This window comes from Ciconia boyciana, chromosome 1, assembly GCF_034638445.1.
Source record: "Ciconia boyciana chromosome 1, ASM3463844v1, whole genome shotgun sequence".
NCBI classification, from domain to species: Eukaryota; Metazoa; Chordata; class Aves; order Ciconiiformes; family Ciconiidae; genus Ciconia; species Ciconia boyciana.
Genome location: NC_132934.1, coordinates 205702425 through 205716394, shown reverse-complemented (window position 1 = coordinate 205716394; position 13970 = coordinate 205702425). Strand labels below are relative to the sequence as shown.

Here is a 13970-nt window from a genome sequence, read left to right as displayed (position 1 = left end):
TCACCACGACCTATCCTGACCTTGTGGTTTAGGCTATGCTGCTCCTCATGAAATAGCTCAGCTAGACTCAATTTACTGATTTTGGGGTGCAAGTTATTTGACATGCTTTAGTCCTTTAGAGAGTGCTGATTCTTTCCTGATTCTCTACAGTAATGATGATCTGAGGCAATCAAGTTGATGTAGATCTGAGGTAGATACCAATGATATGGATGTCTAAAGACATCTTGTGACCTACTAGCACAGTGTCTCCCTGCCCAGACAAGACCTGGGGGCTAGTGACCATCACTGATGGCCTTAGGAAGTAAACATAACTGCCCAGGCAGCACTAGAGCCACCACACTCTCCAGCACAGCCTCAGGCTGGATGGCCTTGACCAGGACAGCATGTTTACCCCACAGCTTAGACACAGTCAGTTAGTATTTTTTACCTGATTTGCTGTAGCTTCTTGATACTTAGATATTCCCATATTGCTCTCCAGCGCAGTCCAAGCAGGCTGTGACCATGATGTGTCCCCTCAGGTCTCACATTTGTCCAGGTCTCTTTCCCATATACATCTCCATGCTGAACTCTGCGAGCTCTCTTATACTTTATCCCCACTTCTTCCTTACCTTAAACATGTTTTTACCTCTTTGCACATGGCTTGCTTCATGCAGCAAGTGATATCTAACTGTTTTACCTTTAGAACTGCCATATATAAAGAGAACAAAACTGTGTCTGATAGAGATGATATTCACCTTGCAAATGCTATCCCTCTCCACATTGAAGCGTTCCACTTGCTACTAACCTTTGTCTTCAATTTCCAGGCCAGTCTTTTATCCTCTGAAATAACTTAACTCACTGCACCCTCTCTTTTTCTCTTCAGAAAGGTGGCTGTTTTGTTACACCCTCTCAGATATCTTGATGTCTTTAAAATTACACCTACTATTTTTACTCTTATCTTCATTTCATCGATCACATTGATTCTCAAAATGTTCTATTAACTTTGTTTTACATATTTTTTAAACAAAAATACATTTTCTGTCTAAAAGTGAAAATTATTTCTCTAGAAACTTATTCTTTCATAACTTGAATGTATTTGGCATTTTCCTGCTTGTCATATAACACTTCCCTTAGTTCTACAGATGTGTCCCAGTGATAGGTGGCTGTTACAGGTAGGACAGTGGGCTCTCTTTGTATCAGAGGTGGTCTTCCTGTCTTGGAAAGTGTTTAGACCCTCGGAGTTCAGCATACTCTGACCCCAACTGTAACACTCACCTGCTCTACTTCTCTCTTAGACTTCTTAGGAATGAATTTGGAAATTGTTATTGATACAACAGGGGTTGTTAACATTGAACCTTATTAATAACTTGGCTCCTCACTGTGCTGTACACCAATTTTAAGACTCTACTGTGAAGATTACAGAGTAAATATCTCAAGCCAGGGACCTGCAGCTGACAGAAAAAAAAAATTAAATACAAAAATAAAAATATTTCACCGCTCCTTTCTACCTTGTCCCATGAGGGAATTCGAGGAGCCTTCTGAGGTACTATTATCTGGAGAGAGGAGGGTGCTTTTTTTCTCCCCCTCGCCATTTCTCCCTCTTTGTTCATTTAGACAGAATTTCTCTGCCTGCTTTCTGACAGATGAATCTTTCAGGGAGTGGTTTGCTCTTTTCTGTCCTCATTCCCAGGAAGAACTATGATCAGAGCAGCCCTTACTCAATAAACAGAAGAGTAAATGCTGCTGTCCTGCATGATTCAGCAGGACAGAACGCAATCCGAGGATGGTATTGCTAGATCTTTTCAGTTCCACTTTTGGGAAGGATTTCATCAAAAAGGAGATAATGACTTATAGGATCAGTAGAGTGAGTCAGTGCATTACAGTATTCACTTAGGAACACTAAGTCCACACTACCAGCCCAATTATGCTAACATACTGACAGTTTCTCTTTAAAGCATCCCCTCAGTGCAAAAAGGAAGGACTCTGTATAGCAAGACTGTGGGGCTAAACTGCCCCCCCAAAAAACAAAATCTTTCTTCAGCTTCTGTGAACACTATTTTAATTTAAAAACTGATTTTGAAAGTTTTATCATATGTAGTACAGTGCAGAACATAGCCTGTAGTACTCCCTTAATCCACAAATAGCAAATAGATAATGCACAGAAGAAATCCAGTGACTTTGATAAAAAACTGAATTATTTATCTTTTTTTTAACAATTTTTTCCTAATGTAGAATTATTGTGGACCAGAAATAAAATGTTGCCTTCAATTCAAATTGAATGCAAAATAATTTGCCTAGCCACTCTTTTTTCATCTCTCAATTTGTATTCTGCCTGTGGTCACTGCAGCAGTGACAACCACCTACACGGTCTTCACGTTTCCTGGCTTTTTAGCAATAGCATTATAAAAGGGGGGGATATTTTTTTATGTTTGGGCTCTAATCAACAAAAGTGACAGAATATTTACTACATATGGACAAGTTTGCAGTGACCCAGTTTCACTCCGGCCCTGTTTGCACTTCGTACTAAGGAGTAATGAAAGGCAAAGTAACTTGTCCAATTTCACATTGTCATCCCTGAAAGGCAGCGTTAACTGTTATGTCACATGAGTTTTATGCAAGGTTTGCTGTACTCATTTGCATCTTCCAAAGCACATATTATTCCTGACTTCAGTACAGATTTGTCAGCTGTCCACCCGACCTTACTAAATATATGTCAGCAACACTCTGATAAAGTAGAAGTAGCTTCAAAACTTTGTCAGAATGGTAGAAAAATACAGTGTGTAGTTCATACTTATTGTTTGGAATCCATAACCTGAAGGTTATAAAATCTATTTCAGCCCCAGGCAGTATTTTCTTTGTCACTCACTAGTGGTAGGGAAGGGAAAGAATTACTGGCTGGAAGAACAGATTTTTTTTTTTTTTTCTTTTTTCTTTTCCAGAAAACCAGGGCTTATACTTAAGTACAGATCACAAAGCTCATGTCTTTTTCATTGGAATTCCCTCAAGGAATAGGAGCTTAACTAACCTAATCAAAAGATCAACTTGCAACCTAAAAAAAGTATAAAAAATATAAATTCTTGAATGCCATTTTCAGAGAGGATTACTTGACATAATAACTTGTTTATGTCATATTCTGTCTTTTCAAAGAGAAATATTCAGAGTTTTTGCTGTTTCTTGGATGTACTTTATCTGTTTTTACAATGGAACAGAAAATAATGTCTACAAGGTACTGGAATGTGGGTTTTTTTAATTTAGTGAAGTATACCTTGAAGTAATTTAGAAAGAATATATGGATGTTTCTACCAGAGGCTGGTAAAGCGAGACAGAAAAAAGAGGAATTGGTGTTTCACCAGCCTGAATACCAATTTACCAGACTTCACTTTTGGAATGAATGAATTTTCCTAAACAGAAAATTAGCAATTGGATAGTTTCATATGTGAGTCAATTTTGCCTACAAAGTTACTCATATGCTAATTCAAACCACTCTACAATCCTGAAGACTGTAAGCAGCATTTTATAGCACAGCAGCACTACCGCTTCTCAAGTCCTTAAGGTATGGATCACACTCTAGATCTCTCATGAGGGCCTCAGGAGAGCCATACCCTTTGCAATATCTGTGTCGCGAATCGTTTGTTATAAGACTACTGGCTTTCTATTACCTAAAATCAGAAACCTAGATAATTATTGATTTTTCATAAGAAAATATGACTAGATATTTTATGTAGTCCTCAAGGTTGAGGTACAATACCAGTCTTCGTCCCGTGTGCATGCAGGACTATGTGGGAGAAGAGAGTATCTGAGAAAAGAGGAGGAGGATGCAAGCTAGTCCAGAGAAGACCCCAGAATTTAGGAGTACTGAACAGTGTTTTCTTCTTTTCAGTCAGCAATTGTTTTGGTGAGACGGAGGGAACTGAGGTTGATTGAGCTTTTTGCAGGAATCTCTCATCTTTTCTGAAGGACAGTCACACCAATATCTTGACATGATACAAAAAGCAGCAGCAGGTGATACAAAAAGCACCTCTTCTCCTGTCCCAAGTGCTTGGTTCTACTGTTGCAGTTGTGCCAGCACTAACATTTGCATGACTGCAGTGTGTCAGTTCAAGGAGCTTATAGGTTTTCTGATAATGATAATTAAAACAGTTTTTATGAAATTGGAATCTTTTTTTTAGGGATAGCAGCAGTTCTTTCATCTCACCGCTCTTTCTCCCCTAGTACTTTCTGTATTCTGATATTTCTTCAAGTTCATTTTCAGTTATGCCAGTACTGTTGATGTTGGTAAAGACTCAGAGAGCACAGGAAAGTTTGTGGGTTTGTCCACTTTGATTCATCCTATCTAATTTAGGCTCTTACTTGAAATGCCTGATTTGTAGCTTTAATTCTCTGTGGCCAACAGAAAGAGTATCCAGACAATAACTCTGACTCTCCTGAATTTAGAGAAGAGGGCCTGCAACTAGATCACATTAATTTATACAAAAGTGTTATTATGCATGCCCTAGAAACCAATTTGGGAAAAAGGGTAATACGATTTAAGATACCTTTTAACATGAAACTTCAAGGAAGTAGTCTGTAAATATTAGAGGTATAAAAATTTTAGATGGAAACGTATTTTTAACGTGATGGTTTACTTTTACAATTGCTTAACCCACGATCAGGACAAAGCAGCTTGTATGTTCCTGCACCTCCTCTATTCAGCTGTTTAAATATCATTATTGCTTTCTCTCCAGCTCAAAGAGATGGGTTTGTGGAAATCATATAAAAAACACAGAAAGCCCAGCAAAAATTAAAACCTTACAAACAATAATACATTAAACAGACCAAATGCTTCCTCCCCCCCCGCCTTATTCTTTAATTTTAAAAATATAGGCTACTCTTTTGTGATTTATTCTTCATGCTGTATCAAGATTCAAAGTTATCATTAATGAACCCTACTCTAAGTGTGGTAAAACACTTCTGAGCACTATAAATTAAGGTTACAGAAAATAGCAAGATTTAAAAAAAAAAACAACAAATACATAGAAGTGTAAATAAACAAACCTTCTGTGTTAAGAAATATGTCCGGCACTTTTAAACATCAGAAGTATCTTCATTTCGGTTCAAACTGACGTAAGTTCCCCCACCATCAACCTCAGTCAATAGTCATTGGAGTTCTTTTTTCTTATAACCACTTTTTCCTTTAGTTCATTTAGCCATCAACAAATGGATGTGTGCATTAAGAAAGAAAGGGAAAGGCATATTTTGAGATCAAAGTCCAAACTCACCTGGCAAAACTTTAAGGGGAATTTTAAAAGCAGGGACCAAACACTTAAGGTCTTTGAAGTACAGGAGAAACTGAAATAGAAGCACTGCCAAATTGCATTTCATGCCTTCGCTGCTTAATACAGTATATTAATTCCCACAAGAATACCCTTTGCCAAGGGAGAACACCTTTGTCATGTGGTGCAGCAGAACTGGTAGGGACCATGCCATATAGTTATTTTTGCAGACCTAACATGTGCAAAATATAATTAGTATCTAAATTGATAATGCCACATAAGTAGTGGTGAAGAGCATTTCCAAACACATGAAAAATATCAAAAGGGCCGAGTTATGCTCCTAGCTTTCTTCCACACTCATCAGGTTTTAATATCTATTTAGTCCTAATACCAGTATTTGGAAAATCAGGTTTTCACAACTCGTTTATACTAAAAAAAAGCTTCAGTGCAAAAGCTGGGGGCTATCTACTGTCTTGTGCATTGCATTCACATGAGGCATGGTGTGCCCTGTGAATAAACTACCACAATGAGACCTATTGAGCTACTTATAATTTTGCTCCTGGTTTTCTAGAACCAGGATTTCACTACTTCAGTTGCATTTCCACCCTTGCTACTGTCCACCTGTGTAACCTTGGGCACTTTTCCTTTCTGACCATTTCCCTGTTGGATGCTCAGCAGACTTCACTAACTGGATGATAGGGTCTCCAGGACATGTGCTGCCTCTCACTACCTGTTCATACAGTGCTTAATACTATGTGGCTCTCATCCCTGTAGCTTCAAGTTTGTAAAGATGCATTGCAGGTAAAATGAAAGGAATCTGACTGCCCAAGAGATAATAAGCATTGGAGGTTCAATCCTAGTGTGTGAATAAATGGTTGTTGATTCTTTTTTCTTTCCGAGAAAGATGTGACTAGGTGTTACTTCAGATACCAACAGGGTTGGTCAAGCATTCAGCTAGCAAAATACCTCAGTGAATCACACTTATTTCAACAACAAGTGGTGACTACAGCTAGATTTGCTATCATCTGAGCTGTAATTAACCTAAGAATTAAAGCATCAACATTTTAACATGAGATAATGCAGGCACACAAAAAAGATATTTACATGAATTTTACAATTGAAAGAGTAGACTTTGAGTTGGCACAAACTGATGTATCCTCGATCAAAGTTAACAGAGCCACTTTAATCAAGTGAAGATATGACCTCAAATGTATATTTTTGCAGCCAGGTCTTTCTAGATTTTTTTTTTTTAAATGGCAGTCCTAGTGCAATTATAAAAGGTCAGCATTGTACTGCTTGGACTTATTTTCCTATGAACCCCTTGGTTTTTTTGGATCGCCATTTTCTGGGATACATGCACAAGAGTGCTGTATTGTCCATGACCTTTTTCTCAGAGGAAAAGTTATCCAGATATAATATGAATAACTTACTATGAAATAACCAACTTCACAGAAAAGGTCAAAATGTGGAATAAATGCAAGTAGGTCTCAGCATGAATAATGGTAAGCTGAATATAGGTTTTTGAATAGCATACTAGCGACATCTCCCGTTAGGGAAAAGAGGGCCCCATGAGAATTACCTTACTTGTGTAGGTCACCTAGATACATTAAAAAGAGGCAGTACTCCTTTTTTCCAGTTATGCCCTGCAAATACTTGGTCTCTGAGGAAAGAGACTAGTCAAATTCCTAGCTCAGCCCTCTAACCTCTTTGAGATCATGATAAACTCAGTGCAGATACCAGGAATATGGACTAAGAATCACGAAAGATCATTTCGGGTTTTTATGTCTGAAAAGGAAGGGCATAAACATACTATCAAAATTGCATTTACCAGAAACCTGTTCATATCCAAGAACTAAAACTGAATCTACTTCCTTCTTTTTCTTCAGATAAGATTTTTGAGATGAATGAAAGATTTCCTTCAGTGTTCTGTCATTTCCTATTCATTACACTGATAAGGTATCTAGCGGCTCTGAGTTGCACAGGGCCAGAAAAGGAGTATTTCTCACAACACTTCTTAACTGATGCAGTCAGAGCTTTCCAGGGTGACCTAGCAGAGGATGAGCTCTCCTTGAATTCTCTGAAATACTTTTGAATTCCTGCCAATGTTCATCCTCTGCTCTTCTGTCTTGTAGTTGCGTCTCCTCATGCCAGTACACAGAAATTCAACATGCTTCAGGTAATACCACGATATTCTGAGTCTCACCATTTTGGAGAAGTGAGCATTGCTCGGCTCTGAGGTGAGGCTGCAAGTCCCACGTGTTTAAAAGGGCTTGATGATCAGACAAAAGGCAGAAATGACAAAAAGACCCTCCACAGCATAACAAGTATGAGCATGTGGAAGTATGAGCTTCCCAGATGCCTATGTTAATCCTTCATTTGGTCACTTGTTGGCAGGTTGGTTACTGGAAGGACATGGAGCAGGAAGAAGCAGCAGAAAAGGTCAAAACTGAGGGAAATGAGTCATCCATCCTCCTGACAGGATTAGAAGGAAACACATTATATCACCTAACGGTGAGGGCGTACAATGCTGCAGGGTATGGACCACCTAGCACTGCTGTGCGTGCAGCAACCAAGAAGTCCCGTAAGTGATCTCAGTACTTTTGCTCAAAGGGAGAAGTCAGGGAGCAACCTCTACCCTCTTGGGTTTTCCTTTAAGAAGAGTGTATAATAATCAGTAATCATGTATAGTTTTGATTCATGGCTTTGCTTTGATATTTAGACATGAATTCATATGACTTTGCATTCATAACAAAGGTTATCTTCCCAGAAAACAAGGCATTTTGACAAAGAAGGGACAGAAAAGAATTCAAGTTCATAATCTCTGTGGAGTTTATGGGGCAGGCTGAGTAAATACACCACAATCTATTAAATGACAATTCTGGTGCAAAAAAACCTCTTTTAAAATTCCAGCTAGAGTTGGGAGCCTGCTAACACAACCAGTTGTAAATGTACTGAAGACTGAAAGATTTTTCTTTCAGAAAGAAAAGACTGAAATACTTTTCTTTTGATTTTAAAGAAACTACCTATAAACTGTATTTATGTACATGTTGTTATTTTTTCTCCTCAGCTCCCAGCCAAGCACCCAGCAATATTATGTGGATACAGGATGGCTCTCATGTGTCTCTTGGGTGGGAGCCAGTCAGACCTCTAGCTAATGAATCTGATGTAATGGGATACAAGGTCAGTGCTTCCCCTTCCTTGCTCACCTTTCTCTCTTCCAAATGACTGCTCGTCTTCCCTACTGGGTTTTTTTCCCTTTCTTGTTTTTCTGTGTAAGTAAAGTATGCTATACAGACTGTCTGCAATCAGTTTTCACCATGAAAAGCAATAAATAAAATTGAAAAGAGTGAAGTGTCCCAACATTTTCTGTGTTGTGATTTTCAACTACTGATTATAAACTGAGTAAGCTGTATCTCAGGGGATCAGTTCATAATATCTGACTCAGAAGTGGCTATTAATAAGACCAGCCCGCAATGAAATTCCTACTAACACTTCAATTTAACTGTGTTTGCAGTAGGATTTAGAGAAATACAGAAGAATGAGGCATCTTAAAATGACATTAAAATTAATATTTTTATGGAGCAGAAACACAAATACTTCATTTTGTTTTGTGATCATGTTGGTGATGTTCAACAATCAGTGACGGTAACATCTGGTATTTAAAATTTTGAAGTTTTAAAGGGTAAAATCCAGATTAACTCTTAAATAACACGTCATAAAAAGCAGTGGAATTCACTGCAATCTTTTAAAACAAAACAGAATTATTTAAATGTTTTTACAGAGGTGTGGTTGTTGGGGTTTTTTTTTTTTTGAAGCATATATACAATCATTTCTATAGACTACAATCTGATATTCCCTCTGATACATCAGGAAATATCACCCAGAAAGTGTCAAATGTTTCAAATAAACCAGAAACTGCTCTAACTTCTATCAGAATAGCTGAGATTCTGAAAAAGTTCAGTTGACTACTTTGCTTTTTTACACCTCTCTGACCTTTTCAATTTTGCCTGGGAACAGAAACTTACGCAGAGGTACCAAAAAGACAGCTATGTACTCACTTGCTTTCCTCCCACGTGCCATAAGCTTGTACTGAGTTTCAAATGAGATGCATATTTCAATACTGAGATGCAGGGACAGATCTGAGCTATTCTCAGTTGACTTAGCCAGCTAAGGTAAACACACTAAGGACATTATTTAGGGCATTTTCTTTACATTTGAAATTGGGTTCTTGAGCCAAAAATGTGAATATCTACATGAATTTGGGGAAAATAATTCAAATCAAACAGAACCCAAAATGCGTTTAGAAGAAAGTTTGGAGGAAAAAATTGTGTAACACCTAATGCTGGAGTGGGCAAATGCCATATCTTCTCTCTGGATTATAATCAATGTCCTTTCACGTTCATTAATTGCTGATAGACTTTGCTATTAATGTTTTGAAGCCATTGGGGGGAGGGGAGAGTAAAAGCAGATGACTGTTCAGATGTAATGTCAAGAAATCCTTAATGAAAGCATGAAACAGTTAACATTTCAGTGACTGTGTTATCTACACAAAATGTCTGGTATATAACTCAAATGACCGCTGTCTACTTTATTGACCATAGGTATTATTTAGGCAAGAAGGCCAGAGCAACAGTCAAGTTATAGAAACACAGAAAACCTCTGCGGTGGTACTTCTTCCTGATGTTGGTGTCTACATCATTGAGGTCTGTGCAGTCAGTGAAGGAGGGGATGGGACTGCGAGTCCCCAGATCAGAGTTCCATCTTTTTCAGGTAAGGTTACACTTATATTTGGAAGAGTGGTGATTATAGTAGTGCTCATTAACTCTATTATTCTCTACCTGAAAAAAAGTTCTCACAATTCTCTAGCTATTAGATAAAATCATTAATCAGAGTTTTCAGTTCTATGCTGAAACAAAGGTATCTAATGCCATTTGAGATGCTCAAGAGTATCTGAGGCATCCATGTGGGGCTGATGAACAAAACAGAGGATTTACAGGAAACCTCTCCCTTTCTAAGGTAACACCTGGAAAACTAATTGAGCTGTAGATGTCTATACGTGCACAAGGTGTCTCAAATAGCGTTATAGTCAGCTGAGATGTAATCCATACAGACCAACAGTGGAGCCTAGACAGCAATTCAGCTGATCTTCTGAATTTAAATATTCAGACATAGGCACATAAGGACATCTGAGATGTCCTAAGGTATCCCAAACATTTGCACAGAGCTGGCAGATATGATGCAGATCTTAGAGGATACGCACATCATTCTGGATCACCAGCCAGGGGTGTGTTATCTAACCCAGCTAAAATGGCATCCATTTAGGCAGCTGAACCCTGTGTCGGTGCCTGCTTTAGAATAAGCTGAATTGGTCAGCTTACTCCATTGACTCCCTTGAGTAGATATTACTTTATTAAATTATTAAAGTATTACAGTATTAATGTATTATCATGAAGTAAATGATGATGTATAGCTTCTACTTCCTCAGTTACTGCAATATGTTGAAAGAGTTTAAAGTATCATTATTACACAGGTAAGAAAGGGAGTTTAAAGTATCATTATTACACAGGTAAGAAAGGGATAGAAAGATTAGTGGCAAGAACAACCAGAAAATAAGATTGTCTTTTGCCTAAACACAATGAGGCATCTTAATTCTAACTTTCTGCTAACACTTTACAATTCTACTAAACATTGCTTTTAGTCCTTAAGGAGTACTATCCAAAAGGTGTGAGCCTGAAACTTCAATCTAGACCTAAAATTTCAGCTCTCATCTAGTCACAAACTACAGTGCTATGATCAGAATGCAGAAGACACCAACCCCTACTCCATGGAATATTTGTTTCATGTAACTTTTGAGCCATAACTCTAGGCCACAAAATCTTTCATTCCCTCTAACTTGATATTTTTGATTAGACTATACACAAGAGATCAGTTCCACTTAGGACAACTGTGGTCCAAAGAAACCCGGTCTGGTTTCCTTCGCCTCCTGTGATCTGTTGCCAGTGCCAGCCCATAGAATATTTCCCCTTAGCACGGCTTTTTAAGGGACTGCTGTGATCTAAAAACATCACTGGGCAAAAGACCACTTTTTCCTCTGGACAAACGTCAAGATCAAGGGCTAGCTTTTATTCCTTGTTTCACGAAGAACATTTATGATTGTGACTCAGGGCATCTTCTGCAGCCTAATTCTTTTTGAGGATTAAGGCATAAAACCACATACCCTTTTGGAATTTCCTATTCATTTTCAGACTGAATATGAGGATTCAGCATGTGAGTTTCTGTAGATATCATCATAAAATCCCCAATTTCCTCATGTCTGTATAGGGAGCCTATTTTGCTATTGCAGTTCTCACAAGGTAATCCATTGCCTAAAAGTTAGGCTTTTGCTGAGCATAATAGAATACAAATTTGGGGCAAAATCTAGTACCTAAATGTACTGAGAACTGTTTGCATCGTTTGTGCCTTAATTCCTTTGCTTTTCATTTCAGGAGGGAAAGTAACAAGTGCTCAATCCACCTTACATGTGTTGTCCACTTCCTCGTCCTCTGTAACATTGCTTTTGGCACTGATGGTTCCTTCAGCCTCATGGTGAAGACTGCAGACTTTGTTGTTGTTGTTATTTGTTTGCTTTAGCTTGATGACACCAAGGGATGGAGTTTTATGTGCGTGGAGAAACTGGAAACCCAAGCTATTGCTTAAAGACCCATAGAAATGCCTGTGGTGCACTTAGAGGAGTGTTGGAGACACGGTCAATAATTCATCAGGTTTTTTTCTCTTAATTTTTTGTAAAAGTCCTCTGGGGAGGGGACACTTCTTGGCCCAAAAATATGCAGATTGTATGTAATAAACTTTTGTAAGGAAACATAATTTCTGTCAAATGTACTTTACTTTTTTAATATGTTTGATTTTAGTGACCCCAGTCATGTATCATTAGGTGTTTAAACAGTGGTGTTTAGTACAGTACATCTGTTTGGCTTGGAAAAAAATTCTTTTTAAAATATAGAACAAAGTTTGATACAGCTTTGTCAAATACTTTTCTTGCATCCCCTATGGCTGGCTGTTCCAACTGACAAGAGAGAAAAATATAGTTTAGATACCCAGCCCACTGCAAAAGTATAGAAAATTTGTTCTGAAAATGTATGAATATGTATTTAATTAGCAAAAAGAATTGTCAATACAATACTAGACAGCACACTCAGAAAGTGGCAAAATGGAGCAGAAAAGAAGCCATTTATTTTATTGCAAGGTAAACGGAAAATGATTAAACACAAACTTAAAAGGAAACAAGTTATTTCATCAAATAACACATGATTTAATGTCAAATGAATCAAAAATTTATTTTCAATAGGAAATGAAAATCTATTCCTAATGCATATGGCAATGAAAACTCCACTGGACATTTAAACATGGTATACGTTAGGCTGCTAAGTAGACAAATAAAGCAATGCAAGGAGATAAACCTACTTTTTCGAACCACTTCTCAGTTGTAACTGTTTTTTTTCCTCTGGGTCCATTTTTTAGTAACTTTGTGTGCTTTATATATTTAGTAATCAAGTTGAAGTATATATGAAAGCATATTATGGAGAGAATATTAGCATTTTTTGAAATGTAATCATTCACATATATACAGACTCCAGTAGGATATATTTTGGAGAATGCCGTGTCTGAAAAAAATACTGGGATAAGTGCTACTGAGCATCATACCAGTTATTTAGCTAATTGGCTCTATTTCTATAGCTCACTAGAGATTATTCTTGTAGCAACTGTGTGCTATCAGTTTTAATCCCCACTTTTTGCTGTACCAAACAATTTTTCACTCAATAGACAATTTGGCCAATTTTTCTACATTGGAAGGCCTTTCTGCATATTGGCACCTGAATCAGAATGATCCCCAGTGTATATGGTGTGCGTGTTTGTACAGTTACGGTGTGCATGGTGTTATGAGAGAGGCTGTTTTACTACGATGTCTCTAGGGATCGCACTTAGGATGAACATTCCCTTGCCTGGGAAAAATCAAGTCAAAAGAGTTTAACAGGCAAGTCCTAATAGCATAGTTCTTCTAGCTGTCCATCCCTCTAAAAGTTTTGATGCAAATCTATTTTAGTTGATGGGTTCTGGGTCTAAAACGCTGTTATTTTGCCAGCTCACTAGCAAAACAGTACTTGGCATTTAGCTAGTACATGCTAACTGTGCCCTTTCTTTGCAGCTTTAAAATAGTAGCCAAGAAAGCACAACACAGATCAAGTGCTTGGCAGGTAAAAAGCTGACTGAGGACTAAAATTTTTCTTTTGAATATTTTATCAGTAAAATTTTTCAGAGATGGTTCAACTCAAATCTTTATTACCCACTAATATTTTAAATAATTTTCTAAAAAATGGGTTTTAAATTTACTTAGTGACCATGTTGCTAGGAAAACAAAGGCAGGATAGCTAGCTGAGCATAGACTGTAGATACAGCCAGAAGGAGACCTTCTATATCTCTGCTTCTGGAAAAGCCTTTGCGATCAAAGAAAGGAAGGTGGAATGTACCTTGCTGATAGAGCAAACTCATAGAAAATAACTACATGCTATGGTTTGTAAAACAACAGCATTGCTACTGTGCAGAGAAATTGCATTAGCAAACCATCGTTTTTCAAAAGGTTAAAATAAACAAGAATAAAGTGATGAACCAAAAAGCAAAATGGCTATTTTATAAATTAGTTAAGCATAATTTCCTCCATTTTTTACACAGTTGCTTGCCAAT

The 13970-nt window shown here is 37.6% G+C and overlaps 1 protein-coding gene across 1 annotated transcript in view; it reads left to right on the top strand.

Annotated features, from left to right (window-relative positions):
- The window catches only part of CNTN5 (contactin 5), a 270290-nt gene extending 258470 nt beyond the window's left edge, over positions 1 to 11820 (top strand). Inside the window, exons 20-23 of the mRNA XM_072858415.1 lie at positions 7626 to 7812; positions 8299 to 8411; positions 9833 to 10001; positions 11717 to 11820. Of these exons, the coding sequence (XP_072714516.1) occupies positions 7626 to 7812; positions 8299 to 8411; positions 9833 to 10001; positions 11717 to 11820 (573 nt within the window). The remainder of the gene's footprint in view (positions 1 to 7625; positions 7813 to 8298; positions 8412 to 9832; positions 10002 to 11716) is intronic.
- Positions 11821 to 13970: the final 2150 nt, after the last annotated feature.